Source organism: Hesperophylax consimilis, chromosome 9 (genome assembly GCF_061612785.1).
Source record: "Hesperophylax consimilis isolate HC1 chromosome 9, BYU_Hcon_1.0, whole genome shotgun sequence".
Lineage (NCBI taxonomy): Eukaryota > Metazoa > Arthropoda > Insecta > Trichoptera > Limnephilidae > Hesperophylax > Hesperophylax consimilis.
Window position 1 is genome coordinate 675,967 of NC_142844.1, and position 22,852 is coordinate 698,818.

General features: G+C 35.0%; 1 protein-coding gene across 1 annotated transcript in view; it reads left to right on the forward strand.

The window, feature by feature from the left end:
- The window catches only part of LOC149420758 (uncharacterized), a 130,061-nt gene that overhangs the window by 77,256 nt on the left and 29,953 nt on the right, over nucleotides 1-22,852 (forward strand). The window contains exons 6-8 of the mRNA XM_089635510.1: nucleotides 336-525; nucleotides 1,676-1,834; nucleotides 13,708-13,849. Coding sequence (XP_089491636.1) covers nucleotides 336-525; nucleotides 1,676-1,834; nucleotides 13,708-13,849 — 491 coding nt within the window. The remainder of the gene's footprint in view (nucleotides 1-335; nucleotides 526-1,675; nucleotides 1,835-13,707; nucleotides 13,850-22,852) is intronic.

Here is a 22,852-nt window from a genome sequence, read left to right on the forward strand (position 1 = left end):
TAAAATAATGTATGTAAAGTATATAAACAGCATTTTAAGATCAAACATAGGGCCGACCTTATATAGGCGTAATAGGAGCGGTCCACTCCGATAGCATGATTTTTTATTAACTTCATTTAGCACACATTATAGTTTGATCTAATATATAAACAAATATTTTAATGCCGTACAAGAGTCCCAACCACTCCAAACAGTCCGGAGCTAGTAGGGTTATGGAATCCCCGTTTGGGGTATGTTGTGATGCAGTAGGGAGTGGGGCATGGAAGGATCTGGGGAGAGTATGAAGGTTGCTCCTTGGAAAATAGAGCATTAATTGAGTTTCTCATTTATTCCAGGAAATTGGGGTGCATCGAATGCCCGAGGCCAGGGTGTTTACGGCGCCCCCTCTGGCGTTGCGCCCTCTCGGCCCTCTGCCGGGCCCCATGAACCCAGGGCCTCCATCCTCGTGGGTTCCCCAGACCGTCCTGTGGGCCAACCACCACCAGGGCCCCCCGCCAGATGTCTCCTGGGCACACAACAAACAAGGTACAGTGTTATCTTTTAAAGCGCAGAATGATATATTCTGTAATTTCTTTAATACTACTTGACGGGAAATGTTTTTTTTATGTGGACATCTAGCGGTGAAAACCGTAAGCTACAGGGTTTTCGTGAAGAATTTTCCTTGGTTCTGAACTTCACTGTAGAAAATCGTGGAATTTCTAATACTATTATTATACCTAAAAGGTTTGAAACACAGCTGATAAGAAGTTTCCTACTGGAAAATGCTTAAAACCATTTGTAAAAGGTTTGAAACCTCGCTTGAAGTCTCTTCTGAAAAATGAAGGAAAATGTTTCCAGTTTAGTTTCCACTACCGAAATTTATTTGGAGTTGATAATGGTTATTAATTAATGAATTCAATTGGAATTTCAAAATTAATTAATGAATTCAATTGTAATTTCAAAATTAATTTATGGTTTCAATAAATTAATTATCTGCTGTAATAAAAACTAGAATGGTTTTTAAGACAATTCACTGGGCATTTTTTAATAAATTTAAGGAGAAAAATTTATCAAAACATGTACTTATCTACCAACTCACGTGCGCATAATACATATTTACGTATATACCAATGGGTACCACGTGTGCATAATAAATAGGTAGCCGATTATTGTACTTTATGGTTTCAAAATGTGGTTCCAAGCTTAACTTAGAGTAAAATTACATAACAGTATATTATAGATAATATATAAAATCAAGAACACATAATTGTTGCGACTTACATGCCCACGGACAATTCGTGATTTTATTGTCATCTTCTCTCGAAAGGATGGAAGAGGAGTGATACAATCGTGATGTGTTGTAATTAGTCAATGGACACAGCACAATATTTTAAAATATCTGGCTTCAGTGGAGCTATGGTACCCCTTTGGGGATGATGAAAGTAGGAGTGGGATATATTGGAATGTGTTTTGTTTATTTTATATCAGTAATTAACTACAAATAAATAGTTATTTTTTCGTGTAAACAAGCTCACTATACTGAGCATGTTCCGAGGCGGAAGAAGTTTTACTGAATTTTAATATCAAAGGAAATTAGAAGAAAAATAAATAAATTTCGAAGGGATATACTTAGTAACGGAAAGTTTTAACAAAATGTATCATAATTTGTCATACGAAATCTTCCTAATTTTGACAGGTTCGTGGCCCCCACTGGGCGGATCTTGGCCCCAGACGCAAGGGGGGCAGCAGGGGGGCTCGTGGCCCGCGCGGCGCCCGCCCTCGTTGCTGAGGGCCCTGTCCCCGCCGGCACAAGCGGGCCCCTCTCCACTTCCCCCCAGATGGGCTGCTACGCAAGGTAACTATCATACTTTACCTAGATAAAGAAACAACGGAGATGGGCCATGAACCATACTATTAGCACGAGAGTGTCACCAACATTGGCTTCACCGCGTTTCAGTCAACACGTTTCTATGCCATATTTTCACTGGCCATAGTTTATAATATTACATATCAACCCATGTTTCTATTACATATGTACATTGATAAATTGTTTATTTTTTTGTACCTACCTTTTATTACAAATCAAAAATGGAATTTAAAATCGCCATATAATATTTATTACTAACACAAAAATTAAATGATAATTCAATTAGTATCGTAATTTTTTCGACAATAAAAACAGTGAAAATACCTTATCGCCTTGTAGGAAAAGCTTTGAAATGTTATTTATATTATACGCCCATATGGACTTTTACAAACATGTGATAAACATAATAATTTTGTGGAACAGTAATCATGAAGTAAAATCTGCTATTAAAGTTATATAGACCCACACAGAAAAAATAGTAATGAGGTAACCTTAATAATTATTTTTATTTGTTTATTTTTTATATATATTCAATAATATTGTTATTGGGTTTATAAAAACAGTTTATTTTTAAACAAGTTCTGCTGTGTAATTATTATTACGCGTGACAGCTGTTTCGTCCTCTGAAGGCATTATCAAACTGTCTTCAGAGGGCGAAACAGCTGTCAAGCGTAATAACAATTACACAGCAGAACTTGTTTAAAAATACACTGTTTTTATAAACCCAATAACAATATTATTGAATACATATATATATTTTTTTTAAGTCGGAGGCGGTTTACTTACGTTCCCCGCGAGCACTTAGGCCATAGGCCCATTGTACTATATCCCATTTTACCTCATTCCCTTGCCAGTAACCCGGTCCCTTTTATGAAGTTCACCAGGGCTGTCATTGGATATGTGGCGATGTCTTCTGGTTCCACACTGTGTCTTCCCAGGTATCTGAGCCCTATTCCCAGCAGAGCGGGACATTGGCACCATAGGTGAATTGGAGTCTCTTCCTCCTCTTCACATTTCCTACAGATGTTGGTGTTTTCCACTCCCAACAGTTGCATGTGTCTCCTGAGATGGCAGTGTCCCGTTAATAGTCCTACCAGTTCCCTCAGTGAGTTTCTGTCCATATCGAGTAGTTGCCTGGTTCGGTTAGGGTCCGGTCCGTTTATGAGTACTTTAGATTGCCTCATTCCGGGTGCCTTCTTCCATTCCTTCCAGTGTTGGGATTTGACCCACCTCTTGATATGTAGTTTGGTGTGGCAAGCTGCTACTCCTACGGCCGGCTCAGATCCCGCAAGTGATGCTTTCGCCCCTTTCCTTGCTAGTTCGTCAGCCCGCTCGTTGCCCTCAATACCTTTATGTCCTGGTACCCAGAGGAGGGTTACTTTATTGATGGTCGCCATTTCTATAAGGATAGTCCTGCATTCCATCACCAGTCTGGAGTAGCATCGGTTACTTTCCAGTGCCATTAAGGCCGCCTGGCTATCCGAACATATATCTATGTTCTTATTTCTGTACCCGATACTCATATTCTCCTGTGCGCAGGCTAAGATGGCTTTCATCTCAGCTTGAAACACAGTGCAGTGCATTCCTAGAGGTATACTGAGTTCCCTCTTAGATCCCTGTAGACAGACCCCGGCCCCTGTTCCTTCCTCCATCTTGGACCCGTCTGTGAACCAGATTAGTTCCTGTTTGGAGTTTGGACCTGGGACCGAGTCCCATTCCTCCCTTGTGGGGTACGTCACTTTAAACAGCTGTCCGAAGAAGTATTCGGCTTGCTTGCCGTCCTGCTTCATCCCAGCCGTCGGACTAATTGCCCTCAGTCTTATTCCTATCTCCGTGTGACTGTTTCTGGGCAACTCTCCTCTCCATTGGCCATTGCAATGTAACCTGTAGGCTGCCGCCATCGCCGCCCCCTCTATTTCTATGTTTAGTGGGGGTAGGTTCAGCAGCTCTCCCATGGCTAGTATTGGAGTGGTACTCATGGCTCCTGTGATGCTTCTGCATGCAAGTCCCTGTATGTGATTGAGTGTGACCATCACTGTTTTGAGTGTTGTTCTCCTCCATCAGACCAAGGCTGCGTGCATGATCCTTGGTTTTACAACGGCTGTGTAGAGCCATTGCATCATTTTAGGTTTGAGACCCCACGTTCTGCCGCAGATTCGCCTAGTTGCCCACATTAGAGCACAGGCCTTTCTGCCTACTAAATATATTGAATATATAAAAATGCCTATTGAATATATAAAAAATTAAAATTAAAATGGAGTTCTACAAATTAAACTTAATTACAATAAATTAATAATTATTATTGAGGTATGTTATTATAACCTTCTTGTAACTATATTCCATGCAGTTGAACACATCTCCATTTCAAAAAGTAAAGAAGAGCGTTTACATTAACATAATCCTGTCAGCCCAAGTCCCTCAATAGAAATACTGGGAAACCCACACAACACATTACATACTTTAAAAATCATACAGAAAAAAAGTGGGTGTGTCAAGCCTACGCAAGACAGAAGTGAAACTTCTAGTATTCCTCTCTCTCTATTTTCATTTCATCATCTCTATTTTCTCTCTTAGGTTAGTTTGAAAATTAGAGGTTAAATAATTCAACGACGAAGCATGGATTTGCTTTTTCTAATATTTTCTTATAGATGAATGACGTTCGATTAATGTATAGTTCCAAAAATTTTCAATTTATTCACAAGTATACAATATTACATAAATAACAATATTACAATTAAATATCTCGTCACTACTCATTTTTAACACTGAAATTCTGTACCAAACCGTATGAACCACAATTTATGAATGTGGGTTCTGTTGGTTTGTCGGTTTCTTACCTTTGTCGTCTGCGCCTCGAGCCGGTACAGCCGAGATGTTCCTGGTCTCGAGGAACTGTCTCACCTTACTGCAATTGCTTTCCTCGAAGGTTCTATCGGAATTATCCACATTTTTGGAGGCAGCACTACTCACTAAAACCAGCAGCAGCAAGCTGAACGCACAACACGTATATTTACACGGCATTTTAAACATATTTTTTAAAGTTTATAACAACTTCCTCGACAGTAAACAATATTTATATACTGGAATACGAATGGAACGGCAAAGCGCGCGAAGCGAGCGCTCTCGACGGACGACTAAACCAGACTGAACGGCGGACGGACGGTACAGGAAAGCCCTGTCCACGTCTGTACCACAGCTAAGGCATGCGCCAAACAAAATTATACTACCGAGTAAAAAAGTACTTAAATAAAACACATAAAAACTTTTATGCGCATGCTAATGATTTGTTGCTTTTACTGAAAACAGTGAACGGTGAACGGTGAGCGGTGGTGGGGGTACCCGCATTTTCGTGTCGATCCTGACTCGGTTTTACTCCGTCCACGAAAATCCATTACGCGCCTAAAGAAGTTTCACTTCAAAAATAATTTTCAATTATAACCCAGATACCCTCTTGAAAAAATAATACCAAGGTGTGAATTATTGAAAATTACAAAATGGAGAAAATATAACATACGTCTTTTAATCGACAAAATACAAAATTCACTTATACACAGTACACACAGCGTTTATATAAACATCACAAATTCCCCAACAATAAATTATACACTAATACAGTACAGACTGAAAGTGGCCATGATGGTGGTATACAGATTTACAATCTGTTTCAATAAACAAATTTTAAAAAATTATTAAATCTAAATGAACATAATTATAATGTACTGTGGGGTGGAGTCATTTTTAACAGATCGGTGAGATAAGAATGACGTTAAATATACCTAATTATGTATTTTGAAAGCGAAATATGTTATTTCTTTATCTCTAATAAACAAATAAACACGTCTTTCTGGTAAACGAGCAGATTTTTACTAAAATTTCTTGCCGACAAGGTATTTCCGTTAAGATTTCTATATAGTCGGTCAAGATTGAACAAGATTGTCGTATCTCTTGTCGACGTATTGCCTTTTCTTGTCGGAGAGTTCGCTCGGCTACCGGTATTACATGAGAGTATGGAATTTCATGGGTATTACGAATATTGCCTAGCCAGATCTATTTCCTTTGGTGTGTAATGTGTCTTTTACATTACGGCAAACTTGATGGGAATGGAACATATTGATGGCCAACACCTTGCCTTGCAAGACTTTTGACGACCAAGATCATTGTTCGGCAATATTCTGCATATACATATCACATTAATATATATATATATATATATATATATATATATATTAATGTGAATACCGCACAAGAGTACCAACTGCTCCCAAAAGTTTGGAGCCAGTGAGACTATGGCATCCCTAATTGGAGTATGTGGTGAGGCTGAAGGTAGTGGGAGGGGAAGGAGATGGGGAAGACGAAGTGGAGAAGTACTTGGCTATTCAGATCGGGTCACCAAACATGGCAAGTTTAAGTAAACATGACAAAGTTGCATGACATTTCAAGCAACGTTTCGAATCTGAATGGTGGTCTTACACCCAGGCGATACTGAGAGTATCTTCCACTCTGGAATGTGCCGAAAATATACTTTATATTATTTTAAATTGAGGATTTAGTATTAGTACCTCTCTACCACGAAGGCCTTCAAATAATCAAATATGCCATAATATTTTTGACGGGTCAGTGGCTGAGTTGGCATTGTGTCTGGGTCCCGCCCAGGCATCGTGAGTTCATTTCCCATTGATTAGGTCCTCAATAATGCCACAAGCAACATTTTCCGCTTACTGGGTTAATAGGAGATTTATTGTAAGTTTATTCGTAATCCAGGAATGTTTATCTTTCTTTATTAAAATAATAATATATTATTTTCAGTCTCCCCTACTTAATAGTTATCCTTGGAAAGTACTCCTAATACGTAATGGGTTGGAGGATTTATTATTTACAATCCGATCGATCGATACCTCGTGTGAACAGCGGTAATGAAAATATAAAACCTTGTAGACATTATAGACACTGCCACTGCCATGCTGGAATGTTTCTATCAAGCTTCTGACAGAATTTGTTGCAATAAACTCGTCTTTCCTGACGTCAATGGTTGCAACCTTTGTTGCATTGCTTTATGGACACTGCCACCGCCAAGCTGGAATATTCCTTTCAAGCTTCCAACAGAATTTGTTGCGAGAAACACGTCTTTCCTGACGTCAATGGTTGCAACCTTTGTTGCATTGCTTTATGGACACTGCCATGGCCAAGCTGGAATATTCCTTTCAAGCTTCCAACAGAATTTGTTGCGAGAAACACGTCTTTCCTGACGTCAATGGTTGCAACCTTTGTTGCATTGCTTTATGGACACTGCCACCGCCAAGCTGGAATATTCCTTTCAAGCTTCCAACAGAATTTGTTGCGAGACACACGTCTTTCCTGACGTCAATGGTTGCAACCTTTGTTGCATTGCTTTATGGACACTGCCATGGCCAAGCTGGAATATTCCTTTCAAGCTTCCAACAGAATTTGTTGCGAGAAACACGTCTTTCCTGACGTCAATGGTTGCAACCTTTGTTGCATTGCTTTATGGACACTGCCATGGCCAAGCTGGAATATTCCTTTCAAGCTTCCAACAGAATTTGTTGCGAGAAACACGTCTTTCCTGACGTCAATGGTTGCAACCTTTGTTGCATTGCTTTATGGACACTGCCATGGCCAAGCTGGAATATTCCTTTCAAGCTTCCAACAGAATTTGTTGCGAGAAACACGTCTTTCCTGACGTCAATGGTTGCAACCTTTGTTGCATTGCTTTATGAACACTGCCATGGCCAAGCTGGAATATTCCTTTCAAGCTTCCAACAGAATTTGTTGCGAGAAACACGTCTTTCCTGACGTCAATGGTTGCAACCTTTGTTGCATTGCTAATGTATCTTCCAGAATGCGACTTTTACATATTGCTCAATAAAATCAGGCCCATTCTCACAGTTCGTATTTTCAAAGTTAGTGTAGTTTCCCACATTTGCAGATTCGACCCTACAATAAAACAATTCATTGGCCTGGTATTTTTATAAAGATATTGTCTTGTTTGTGTATCATTTATGATTTAAGAATTCGTGACATTTTATTTCAAGCGGCGGCAGCTTTCAAATAGAGCTGTTTGCTCTCTATTTTATGATGACCCTAGTTAAACCATTATGCCTAAAAATATTTTCCAATAACTTTCCCACCCCTGTCCCATAGTAATAAAAGCCCCAAATAAAGTTTCATCTCCCTTAAAATAATTCCTTTAAAATATTTGTTTTGTTTAAGTCACGTCTGTATCATTAAGAATAGTTAAGTGCATTTTATTTTATGTTTAAGAATGTTCTTTGCCGACGAGCGGGTGGAACAACTTTATTTTGTAATATGTCCTTCAAGAATTTAGTTTAAATACAGATACCTCCCAGAAAAAGGACAGTGTTGCTATAACTGATAGGTACAGGCGTACCTAAGCAGGAGACAGTATTCATTTAACTGGTAGGTACAGGCGTACCTACGCAGGAGCTAGTGTTGATTTAATTGGTAGGTACATGCGTACCTACGCAGTCAGTCGTGAGATAATTACTAGGTTTATGTAAACCTAGGGAAAACTGAAGAATAAAGGAAACTAGACCTTTATTTCTTTCAGTTTAAGTTTGAGCAGAGGAAAATAAGATCCTCTGCAATTATATTGTGAATTAATAAATTTATATGTCAAGAAGAAGAAGAGTTTTCCTGCATTCCATCTGACGGCGTGTTCTCGTACCACGATAGCAGAAACAGCTAATATCTGTTTATCTGTAGCGGCTTTATAGATACTGCCGCCACTATGCTGGAATGTTCCTATCAAGCTTCCAACAGATTATTCTCGCTTGTTTTTCAAATTGTGGGAACGACATCTCTTTTCATGTTTTTGACCCGTATTGTGATACTTAAGAAAATTTATAATTTGTAATAACATGCTGCAAGTAATCATGTTGTTTCTATGAATTCTGTTCAGTTGTATACCATTCATTTTGTAATTATTTGTTCAGTTTAGTTGTAGGTATATATTAGTGATGATTGCTGATGATAGTGTAGCGAGGATAATTAGTTTTTACAAGCCTTTAGATAGGTACCTAAATAATTTTGCATAATAAATAATTCTTTATTCTAAATGCGTATTTGTTTTGTTTAAACTTGAATCCATAAAGTGGAGATGCTTTACTGAAACAGCGTGCGTAGTTTCTCTGAACTAGGCCCAGTGGACATACTTTGGTAGCCCATTCATATACACATTCTTTGAATGGCTTCCCTTTATTAGAAAAAATATGTCGAATTTTCAAATTTACCAATATTCGATAGGTAAATTTCTTCTTTTAAAATACAATGATTTTCATGCAATTATTTGTGTTATAAATACTTTCAGCTTAACAATTTCGAACACGCTTCACGATTTATAATAACCCGTAATTGTTCACGGGTCTGCACTAGTATTAAATAATATTTTAATATAATAGGGTACCTATATGGAAATTTGGCATAAATTAACATATGCAAAATGTTCAATCTAAAAAACTAACAACTAGTCAACCTAAGCATTTAATGCTTTTAAAGAAACATGGTTTTAATTGTGCCCGTCATTGTTCACAGTTTATAATGGAAACGTTGCTTTAAATTAGCCTATTCTGAATGGACGATACTTCGCAATAATCACTTCCTTTTCCATTCTCCTATTTCGTGGTTGCCATCGGGTCTTACTGTACAAAACCATAGAAGTAATAAACCATGGAAGGGCAATAGACCCCGTATTGCATACTAGAAAATTAAGCATATTTGTAATGTACCTGATTGTTATTTTCCGCCCTCAACTAACTACCTGTCGTAATGGGAACGCATTGGGGATTTATGTTAAATACATTTTGGTTATGTTGAAATTATTTTATATTAATAATTTGTTAAAATACATTATCTATATAATATTTATACAGGCTCAGAAGTACATCCACAATCGAATAAAAAATCAAATGTATTATTCTTATAAATATTTATGTACGCAACCTGAATTTAAAAAAAAAACATGTTGATGTTAATAAACTGATATTGATGGCATACATCGTACATATTATTACAACAGCCGAGAGAAAGCTCATTCTCATTACTAACCATAACAAATCTAGTACATCCATATTTTATTTATTTATTGTTTTTTATTTTTTATTTTATTTTATTAGGAACATTAACAGGTTTATAACATAACATGCATAGAGAGAGAGAAAAAATAAGTAAAAGAATTAGGTTACAACCCAATAACCAATGTTCACATCATGCAATAAAGATAAAGAAGGTTAAAAAGCAATAAACAAACAAAGAAAACAAATAAAGGTTAAAAACAAAGAAATGTTAAAAACAAGGAAATAATAAGAGAAAATTTATATATATATATATACACGCATAAACACATACATACATATATATACATACACATGCATATACACACATAAATACATACGTACACACATACATATACATAGTTGCATACATACATACGCATACATACATGCATACATACATACATACACACACGTACATTTGATATTAAATACAAATAATATGTAAGAGTGATAATGAATAAATGATGAATGATGAATGATGAATAAAACATAGGTAAATATACCTAGTACAATAATAATCCTGCTTACGCATATATACGTAGTGGAAGGTCACAATAAGGAAAATAGTATTTTAGGACTGTTAAATGTTTATAATTTAAATGTTTAATTACTGTTTTAGAAACTAGATAAAATTATCTTTCCGGTGCATGCATTTAAAATAAATATTGCGATTTTTAAATAATAAAATTTTAATATCAAACATCGAAAAAAACAATGTCAAAAACGCTAACCACATTTTTACTTAATGTTTTACTAAAATCATAGAAAAATTGAGAGAATTCGATAATACGAAAGCACATTCGTTTTGTTTGGGGAATTTGTAATGCCGGCGCCAGACATGTGTTCAAATAAGTGAACACTTATTTGAAGACTTTGCTCACACATTTGGTCACTTATGTGTGTCTCTGCCAGATATGTGTTCAAAGATTTGATCACTTCTTTGAGCTCACAGTTTTCAAATAGACCTCACATAACATGGACGACGATTTGGTCGACACAGTTTGCTTATATTCTTTATGTGCTAGTAATTGTTAGGCTCGATATGTCAGGCTCTTCTTGTAATAATTCAATGAATTCAAACACGCCCTCATTGTTCCACTCCATCGCTAGTTCGCTTGGTTATGGGTTGTTTGTGTACGCACGCGGCACGACAACTCTCTACGGTGACGCTCACGCTACTGGCCTTCGCGCCTGTGTGGCAGGTTTGCAAACATTTTGACTTTGATCCCTTTGATGTGCGGAACGAAACCGACACGGAACGGCAAAGCGCACTTAAGTGCGCAAATAAGTGAACACAGTATCAAATGCCCGTGCCACACATGTGAACACTTATGTGAACACTTCTTCTGTACCTTCACTTTTATCTCGTTTATATAATAAAAAATAAAAAATCATTTTTAAAGTTAAACCGATTGTTACGATAGCGGCGCGAAATATGAATTATTAATTTTGGCTATTTTTATGGTTTTATTAACGGATTCCAGTATAAATATTTAAGGTGTCTTTCTAACTTCAAAAAATTATGTATTTTCGCATGATAGAAAAAAGATCAAAATACTTTGATGAAATATGGACGTCTGGTCAGATATTACCCTCAAACGCTGGAGCGGTTAAATGTGTGGTTAAGAACGATTATAGTTGGAGAAAACTCATGAACAATTTCCATTAAATCTGAAACGATTTGTGATTTTTTCGTCACGATTATTGTTTCGTTTCTAGTAGTAATTTGTAATCTAAGAACACGTAGAATCATTAATCATTATGTATATCAAAAAGTAGGGTGACTGGTTCTCGATGCAAAATATTTATAATTTTAATTGGACATAATAGAAGATAGATGTAATACAAGCAAGAAGTTCGTGTTCTCAACCTAAATACTCAGATTGAATTAAGAGGGAAAAGTAGGATTCTGAGGACTAAATCCCAATGAAGACAAGTGGCGTGACTTGGATTATTGTGTTATTTCTCCGATTTGTATCTACTTAATTATTAAGCATATACTTTATACAACACTTTTTTTTAAATTTAAAATGATATTATACAATTTGTCCAAAAAAACGTCACTATCTCAATGAAAATATTTTTTCTAAGATTCTTCAGGCATGAAAGTATCATAATATTGAAAAATGGAAATAAGAAAATAAGCGCTACGAGATCACATAAAAAAATAATCTTTACTGAACCATTAAAACGGTCACAATCTTGAGCCGGAAAAGAAACGAACAAAAAATTTACAGACAGACAAAATACATAACGGTCGAGTTAAAACAGGGCTACGCTCAGTTAATACGGTAGAATTGCTTAAAACATATTTATATACTAGGATATTATAAATAAGATGCCAACTTGATTGAGTGTCCTGGCCTGGATTGGGGTGGTTTATTTATTTCACACCTATTAAGGCTTTTACATACATTTATATAAAAAATATTTACGAAATTATTCACGAAAATAGTGCAGGAAACGACTATTTAAAACAATTGCAGAAAAATAAATATAAAGTCAAAATATCACTGAACTTGATCCACACAGTACCTATGAAGGCACAAAACATAAAAAAATCCAAAATATTTTTTTCTGTTTTAGTTGACAAAATTATTATGTGTTAGTCAAATTAAATACCTTTATAAAAATATTCCACTACTCGATGAAAAAACTTCAATAGGGTATGCTTATATATTGAAATTGATGTACTAAATATATCAACAACATCGTAGTATTTGTTTCCTAGCTGTTGAATCCGTCGCATAGGAGTGTGATATTAGGACGTTGATATAGAATAGCTACAATAATATGGTAGGTACTGTCTTGTAACCGACCTGCTTGGAGTATGAAAAGAGATTACAAATAATAAATCAGGGGTATCAAACATTGAATTAATGATTTTATACAAACAGGTTAAATCGGAAATAATTCTATACAATCAGATAATTTTATTAAATTTAATGAACAAAGTACGTTATCGTAATTTAGGTTTTCTCTAGAAATGCCCATTTTAAAATTTACATATCTTAAAAATTTATTTTGGATTCTTTCAATCGCATGTGAATGAACCTCATAATTTGGGGACCAAACCGTGGAATTGTATTCTACATGACTCCTTACTAGTGACATATATAATGTTTTTACAGTATTTACATTATTGAAATCACTAGATACCCTTAATATAAATCCCAACATTTTCAAAGCTTTATTGGTTATTATTTCAATATGATTGATAAAGTTAAGTTTCGTGTCAAACCAAATACCTAAGTCATTAATTTCCGAGACAGATACTAACGACATATTGTTAATGGAATAATCAAGGTTTAGGTGCAAGTCATCTTGTAATATGAATATTGTTTTCTTCTAAACATAAATATGAAATAAAATTAAATCTATGGTTACACGTTAACTCTGGTTACACGTTAACTCTGGTTACACGTTAACTCTGGTTACACGTTAACTCTGATTACACGTTAACTCTGGTTACACGTTCCATGCGCATCCACGGTATATCTTTTTTGCATTTGCAACTAAAATTAAAGAGTTAAGAGGAAAGGCTGAACTGAAACATAAAATTATATACTAAACCTTATAAGACACATCAAAATAATGTAAAACGGAGTTGTATATTTTAAAAAGGTCTACAGAAAAGTACGTTATGGTATGTATCTCCTAAGAATAACCCCAACACTATTTACTATATTTACAATTACCTTATATTATCCATACTATTAAATAAACACTTATTATTGTATTATTAAATAGGTTTTGGTTGTATTGTTTCAGGAAGCGGAGAGGAACGATTCAGCCCCCACAGTCAATTGGGTCCTGGGGGGCCCATGGGGGCCACTCGCCCTGGCGGCGAGGGCTTGCTCAGTAGGGCCCCCCTGCCCCAGCCCTCATCGCCTAACGCTTACTATAGAATGCAGTAAGTTTACCATTCATTTCTCAATTCTTGTTTGAATTTTTATCTTATTTTTGAGACTATTGGGATGGGAAGGAGGGAGAGGGGGGGGGGTAAGTACTTTGTACTCGAATGCTGCTAAGTACTACCACGATTTTGATCATCTGCAAGTTTATGGAAAGCTAAACGATAAGAATAGGCTATCTAAGATGATTATTACACTAAAGTCACGGGGCAACTGAAAAAAAAACAGTTAGCAACTCAAGTTGCTTGGCGGTCAGCACACTACGCAACTAACCAAATACCAGTTTTAAACGGCGACGCAACTCTCTCGCAACTCGCCGTGATAATCGCAGTTGCGCCCCACAGTGGGCTGAAAATCGCCTTTCATAGACATAGAGACTTGAATTTTCAAGGGTATTTTTTTTGGCTAGAAATGGATTCTGCTGATCATTACTATGCTATAAAATTTCGTACGAAGCAATTGATCGCAAATGAAGGAGTCATCATTTTTTTAAGAAAAATTTGTATGTCACTGACATTAAAAATGAGGCTATCTCTGGAATCATAAGGTTGACCATTACATCCTTACACACGTATATACTAATATTTATTTGTATTTTTTGACATACTTCGTGTTGTGGCGCAACTTGTGATTTTTTTTTTTAAATCCTCAAGTTGAAAAATTTTTTTTTTTTTGTGTTGATGATTCATTTTAATGCTTAAATGCTTTTAAGCTTGCAAATGCGTTTCCCTTTAAAAACGTTTAGCATTAAAATGAATCATCAACATTAAAAAGTGTTTTTTTCAACTTTGAGGATTTTAAAGTCTCTATGTCTATGAAAGACGATTTTCAGCCCACACTGTGGCGTCCATAGAAATGTCCGAGCGAGAAAACATCGAATTTGTTCAGAAGGTTGATAATTACCTTGCATTTACAACTATAGGCTTCCTAATTATGAACGAAAGAAATAACATTAAAAACGCATATTAAACATTATAATTTGTAATTTTTATACAGGGTTTTCCAATAAGAGGTGTTATTTTGATATTCAATCGTAAAAGATCAATGATTTCATTGCTTATATGCCACGTAACGCCGTCTTGTTGAAAGTAAAAGTTGTCCAGATCAATACCATCCAATTCCGGCCATAGAAAATCATTAATCATCTCTTGATAGCGCAATCCACAGTAACTGTTGCTCCAGCCTCATTTTCGAAAAATTAAGGTCCGATGACTCCGCCGGACCATAAACCGCACCAAACAGTCACACGTTGAGGATATAGAGGCTTTTCAACAATAACTCTTGGGTTTTCCGAGCCCCAGATGCGACAATTTTGCTTGTTGACGAAGCCACCGAGGTGGAAATGGGCCTCATCACTCAAAATGATTTGCATTTGATTCACTCAAGTGAATTTTAATAATTTCAATGCGTGTATCGTTCCATTTTTATTAATGACGTAGTTTCAACTTTTCAAATGTCAAAAAATAACAGCTTCAAAATTAACATCTACCGAAATAGCGGGCTATTCAAAATAACACCTCTAATTGGAACACCCTGTATTAGAAAATTTGTAACCACCGTACATAATATGAACTATTTTAAGAAAAAAAATAAACAAATTACTGGAATAGCTTGGAGCGAAGTGGGGAAGGCAGTTAATTTAACAGGTATTTTAGATGTTTATTTGTATATTATTACACAAACACACCGTTTGAATCCAGTACTATTTCTTAAGTGTCAGCTACACTACTCGCTTCGACGCTTCGACGAAGTCCTCGACGAAGTTAGCCGAAGTTCGAAGTGCGTGCCCACACTCGTGCAACTTCGCGAGTAACTCAGTCCAGTCCTTTGACTCGGGCGCATTTACCGACAACAATCGGAAGTCGGGCGAAGCGAAGCGAAGTTGCCCGAAGCGAAGTGAAGTTCGTGCCCACACTATCGTATTCGGTCAACTTCGATCAACTTCGCGAGTAGTGTAGCTGGGCTTTAAGTATAAAGAAAATAGCTAAATAATCTCTGAAAATTTCATAGTTATTTGAAGATCTTGTGAAGGTGGTATTATTGTATCTTTGTCTGAAATAAAATTTGAATCGTATTGAAATTATCATGGATTATAGGTACTGGATAACCCAAGATTATTTTTAGACGATTCCGCCTTCGTTGATAATAATAATAAAGAATGGCGTCTTCATCATCTCTTGATTCTGTAGACGTATTCTGTGAGTGTATTTTCCAAAGACGGCAGAAGGAAACTGATTGTTTACCTTCATCGTACACGTTAAGACTCTACTTTTTTTTTAAAATAAAACGAAGCTACATTTAATATTATGAACGACGACTCTAGACCATCCAACGCAATACGACAGTGTCAGATGACAGCTGAAGTTTTCTTCTTTGAAATCGTAAACTTTCGAGTTGCGCCGTGAAATAAGCTTGATTGCCAACCAGTTTTAGTTTTGTTTCGGTTTCCCCATAAGTGAACAGACTTTGAATTCAAAATACTTGGAAAGGTTTTGAACTTACAGATGGTAGACAATTGAGCCTGTCAAATTAAAACGAATCTCATTGAGCATGAACAAGCGTACCATTCTGGTGGTCCTAAAAACTGACAGTGGAATAAAGTGAAAAGAAATACCAGGACAATGGAAATCATAACAATGAAAGCGACCTGAAGCAAACCGAGGAAGAGCTGGACAGAATGAGTGCAAGATTATTTTAGTGAGATGGAATGGACTGAGGACTGAGACAGTTGACTTAGGGCCGGAGAGAATTGAGAACATTTTTGTACGAAGTCACATATCATACCCTCGAAAGTGGAACCCCGATTACAGTATGTATCACTACCGCTGTCTGCGTTATCGCTAATGTTATAATATATTGATTTTGATCGCGTTTTGATATTGATTGTTAAATCTGTTGATGGATTAACAAAACTGATAAACTAGTCATTAAACTAGCTTCTAATATTTTCAAAAACCTTTGAAATTCCATGCATCGAGTATTTTTCTTTGTCTTGAAATTATTATGCCTTAGATTAGTTTCGCAGTACGTCCGCGTATTATACACCCCCCAGTTAATGGTCAGTGCAGGTTGCGATTGGCATCTATGGCTCTAATAAGGGTTGTTTGACCCGCGACAGAAATGACCTGCAGCCGACTTTACGTGCGCCTTGGCTTGTCCAGACCCCCGACTTAAGCCTTTACCCTTTCATTAGATATTCTTTTGCGATAAGCACAACGAAGTTGACACCCTATCAAGATAAACCTCGTCGCCAATATAAACTACGTCTAATAATAATGCCTAGGAAAAACTAAATAGAAAAAAAAACTTTGGTAAGGATTTTGTGTTCAACATTCAAGGATTCGTGTAATTGTTTATAATACTTTTAATCCACAATTTTACGTGTTCTGTATCTTTACTACAGACTTCCGAGACGTCCGAGAAAAAGATTTTAAAATATTCCAATATATTATAATAAAACAAATAAAAAACTTTATTCCACTTAATTTTATTTTGACCGTAACCGGTTTCAGCTCGTCAAAGCCATCTTCAGACTGGTACACAAAATTCTTAGTCTACGGTTTATATACACAATATATGGGGGAGGGGGGAGAGGGGTAGTTTATAGGGTTATAATCAATTTTATTTGTTACTAAGTCGTTTAAGATTGTGGTATTTCTAAATATTTGGTAATTCCAGTAAGCTAATTACCTTGGGTTTGTAGCTCATTTCAATATTTATTAGGGAAAAAACCACAAAGGTAATATGCATTATTAATGACCTAATTTCATTGTCAAATCATTATTTATGATGGGATTATATTTGCTTTTTGAAAAGATACATGTTTACATTTGAGAAATTATTATAGGAATTAAGAAAGTAGGGACTTAGCGACTGATACTAATAGCTTATTAATTACAAAGTTACTTATTGAAGGGGTACATGTTTACATTGAAGTAGGGATGGTCTAACCTAACTACATATTTTAATGTCGAAATTATTATGAAAATTACAATGGATACAAGAGCGGAGACTTGGCAAATGATTCTAATTGTTTATTCATTACAAAGTTAGGGTCTATTTTTTGTCCCTCCCCCATATGTTGTGTATATAAACCGTAGACTAAGAATTTTGTGTACCAGTCTGAAGATGGCTTTGACGAGCTGAAACCGGTTACGGTCAAAATAAAATTAAGTGGAATAAAGTTTTTTATTTGTTTTATTATAATATATTATAATGGAATTCCACCACGAATTATCGGTCTCAAAAATATAAATATTAAAAATTGCAAACACAGCAACACTGAAGAGACTCTACAAAAAACTCATTCTTAAACGACGGATGGCGTCACAACATTTGTGGTTCAATCGAGAGTGCAAAAAACGGGGCCTTATACCCAACTACATCAACATCAGGACGAACACGAACAGCAAAGCAGCTACACTAGCAGTTACCGCAGCCCGCAGAACATGGACTACACAGGAGATGAAGAAATGGTACAACATTCGGGATAATGTAAATAACTATTTATTTTATGTACACACTTTACTCACATCACAACTACACCCCGTAGAATTTGATTGCCTTTATAATGACACCACCCTTATGGTTAACAATGAAATTCATATAACTTACCAAAAACAACTTAAAAAACTAACACACTGGACACAAAAACACTTAAAATCAACGACAAGGGATAAAACTGTTAATTCACCCATACCATCATTTTACGATCAGGTAGTAAACAACACTAATGTAGAATTTAATGATACTGAAATAACAATGCTTAATAAAGGATTAAAATACTGTCCAAACTTACCACTTAACTTAAAAGATCTCGAGAATCTCGCGATAGATACAGATATTGCAACGTCAGATTACGGTAAAAAATACCTATGTACTAAAATAATAAAAAACGCAACGACTGAGGGGAAATTTTCTAGCGAAGCACGTATCGTAAAATCAATAAAAAATAAAATCAAACAAAATAATCTGATTATCTCAAAAGCAGATAAAGGTAACAGTACAGTTATCTTAAATAAATCAGATTATTTAGAAAAGGTCCAAGATGTGCTGGACACCAGTAATGTAACCTTATTGAAAAAGGACCCCACTCCTAAATTTGCAGCAGACGTAAACACAATTCTAAATTCATGCCAAACCTTGATTAAAAATAAATACCATAAAAATAGCCTTTCTGTTATGAACCCCCAATGCCCACGTCTATATGGAAAGCCAAAAGTACACAAAAATAATATGCCAGTAAGACCAGTAGTGTCATATAATTCAGCCCCTGCCTATAAATTAGCAAAATTTGGAAATAATATTATAAAAAATACTCTTAATTTTAAACCAAAATACGGAATAATAAATTCCCTACAACTTATAGACCTCATTAAAGACATCAAAGTTCCCAATAATGCTACCTTAGTTTCATTTGATGTTGTTAGTTTGTTCTCAAACATACCAACAAACGAATTAAAAATAATTATTAATAATTACATGGAAAAAATAAACATTAATTTAATAAAACGTAACGAAATAACAAGATTACTAAATACATGCATAGAACAAAATTTCTTTAGATTTAATAATAACTATTACATCCAATCTAGTGGGTTAGCTATGGGGAGCCCGATTTCACCGGTCTTAGCTGAATTCTTCATGGATTATATCGAAGAATCCATCGAAAAACTAAAATCGTTTAATAAAGTCGCCTTCTACCGTAGATATGTAGATGACATTCTGATTATCTGGACAGGAACAAACAGACAATTAGATATTTTTCTAAAAGAAATCAATAAAATTAACAAATCAATCCAGTTCACAATGGAAATGGGGGGTAATAAGATTAACTTTCTCGACATAGGTATCGAAATCATTAACAATAAATTAGAATTTTCAATTTATAGAAAACCTACATATAGTGATAATATCATACACAATACATCTAGACACCACATTTCACATAAATTATCAGTATTTTATTCACTCATTCACAGACTTTTACACGTGCCTTTGAATTATATAAATTATAATAATGAATTAAATATTATTAAAACTATCGCCAATAACAACGGATACAAAAGCGAAACTATTGATAGGCTAATAGAGAAAAAGGATAAAAAACTTACATTAACAATCATTTCACAAGGCCTTGAAAATAAAAATGAAAAAGATAGTATTAAACAATGGGTTAAAATCCCGTATATTGGTGAAATATCAACAAAAATATCTAGATTAACCAATAATGATAAATGCAAAACAGCTTTTTATAATGTAAACTCTCTAGGTAGAATTTTAATTAACAACAAAGATAAAAGAGAAAAACTCGAGAACTCAGGCGTTTACGAAGTGAACTGCGCTAACTGCCCTGCATATTACGTTGGTCAAACAGGGAGATCTTTCAAAACCCGTATTAAAGAACATTTTACAAATTGGGTAAATAATAAAGGCGAATTGTCAAATGTAGCATCACATTTATTAGAAAACAAACACTCGTTTGATAAAGACAGAGATGTTAAAGTCCTCCATACTTGCAATAAAGGCCACAAGCTTGATAGACTAGAATCTTTAGAAATTACTCGCTTAATTAATAAAATAGACCCTAACTTTGTAATGAATAAACAATTAGAATCATTTGCCAAGTCTCCGCTCTTGTATCCATTGTAATTTTCATAATAATTTCGACATTAAAATATGTAGTTAGGTTAGACCATCCCTACTTCAATGTAAACATGTACCCCTTCAATAAGTAACTTTGTAATTAATAAGCTATTAGTATCAGTCGCTAAGTCCCTACTTTCTTAATTCCTATAATAATTTCTCAAATGTAAACATGTATCTTTTCAAAAAGCAAATATAATCCCATCATAAATAATGATTTGACAATGAAATTAGGTCATTAATAATGCATATTACCTGTGTGGTTTTTTCCCTAATAAATATTGAAATGAGCTACAAACCCAAGGTAATTAGCTTACTGGAATTACCAAATATTTAGAAATACCACAATCTTAAACGACTTAGTAACAAATAAAATTGATTATAACCCTATAAACTACCCCTCTCCCCCCTCCCCCATATATTGTGTATATAAACCGTAGACTAAGAATTTTGTGTACCAGTCTGAAGATGGCTTTGACGAGCTGAAACCGGTTACGGTCAAAATAAAATTAAGTGGAATAAAGTTTTATATTTGTTTTATTATAATATATTATAATGGAATTCCACCACGAATTATCGGTCTCAAAAATAGAAATATTTAAAATATTCCGTTAAGAATATAGCTGGATATTTCAACGCTCATAATAAAACTATTCAAAATATTTATAGAACTATTTAAAATATTTACTATTGCAACATTTTTCAAGACAATATAAACAAATTATTAATTTGGTGTAATGAAAATAGACTCAAAATGTCAAATAGTTAGATTTTCTCGAATAAAAAATCCAGTGATTTTTGATTACAACATTGATAACATTGCTCTTGAGACATTAATACAAATCAAAGACTTAGGCATCACTTTTCAATCAAATCTTTCATTTGTTAACAACATACATAACAGAAATATCTAACAAGGGTTTAAAAATGTTGGGATTTATAACTAGGCTAACCAGAAATTTTAACAATATAAAGTGTATTAAATTTTTATATTTTACGTAAGTCAACTTGGGTACAATTCTCCTGTCTGGAACCCACATTATAATATACATGTACAAGCTGTTGAAAGAAAACAAAACAAATTCTTACGTTTTATAACTTTTAAAATGGGTGTACAACACTCTGATAAATTACATGAATATGCTCAATTTGTCAGACAGAAGAATTTTCACTGTCTTGGTATTTCTATATAAAATTCTAAATGATTTAGTTGATTGCTAGAAATGATAAGCTTTCGGATTTCACAACGTAATACTAGAAGTCAGGATTTATTTCAGTGCAGAAATTCGAAACTAACCACCATATGTATTCATCTTTGACTAGAATACTAATGGAGGGAAACAATAATACCAAGTCAGTGGACATCTTCAATTTATCTTTAAACAAATGTACAATAAATAATGTATATTTCATAATATTCATATGTAAAAGCCCCGAAAAAAGGCGTTAATTAATAAATAAATCACACCAACTGAAAACAAGTCATTTGTTTTTGCTGCTTTAAAGACTATTGTTTAAAAATTCGTAATGTTTGGCATTTTATTAATTACTCTGATTAATTTGATTTGGTCCAAAAACGCATAATTTTATTTGCTCTGTAAAATAAAAGAACTCTTTTATGTTTTACCGAGGACACGAGAGTTTTCAGAGGGGCAGAGGTTGAAACTGACCACTTTCTGGTGGTGTCGAGAGTAAACCTCTTTCGCGGTTGGCGCTCTAAAGTGAAAACGGTACTAACTCCAACAAGAATCAAAATAGAAAAACTACAAAACGATAATGAGAGAAGTAAGTATGTGAATTGTGCAGAAATGAGATTGAATGAGAAAAAAATGGATGGTCTAAGCATAGACGAAACATGGAACCACATAAAAGTGAGTCTTTGTGAATCTGCTAGAGAGGTGTGTGGAATAAGTACGCAAGGTAGAAAGAAAGGTGATGCATGGTGGGATGATGATATTAAAGCACTGGTCTCAGAGAAGAAGAAAGCATGGTTATGTCTGATTGCGGCTGGCAGTGCTTCCAGGGAAGAGAAGGATCGAGCGAAAGAAGTATATAAGGAATGTAAGAAAAAAGTAAGAGTTGGAGTGAAAGAACGAAAGAAACGCCTGGAAGAGGAAGAAGGAATGAAAATCACAAACCATTTCCAAGAAAACATTAAGTTGTTTTGGAAGGAAGTCAAAAGGTCCCGGTGTGGCCCTGAAACCGGAAGCATGAAAGTAATAAAATTGAAAGATGGAAAAATGTTGACGAATGAGGAAAAAATAAAAGAGAGATGGATGAAGTATTTCGAGGAAGTCTTTGAAAGCGAAGTGAGTGACAGTGATTCTAGCGGCGAATCAGATATGAATGATGATGGA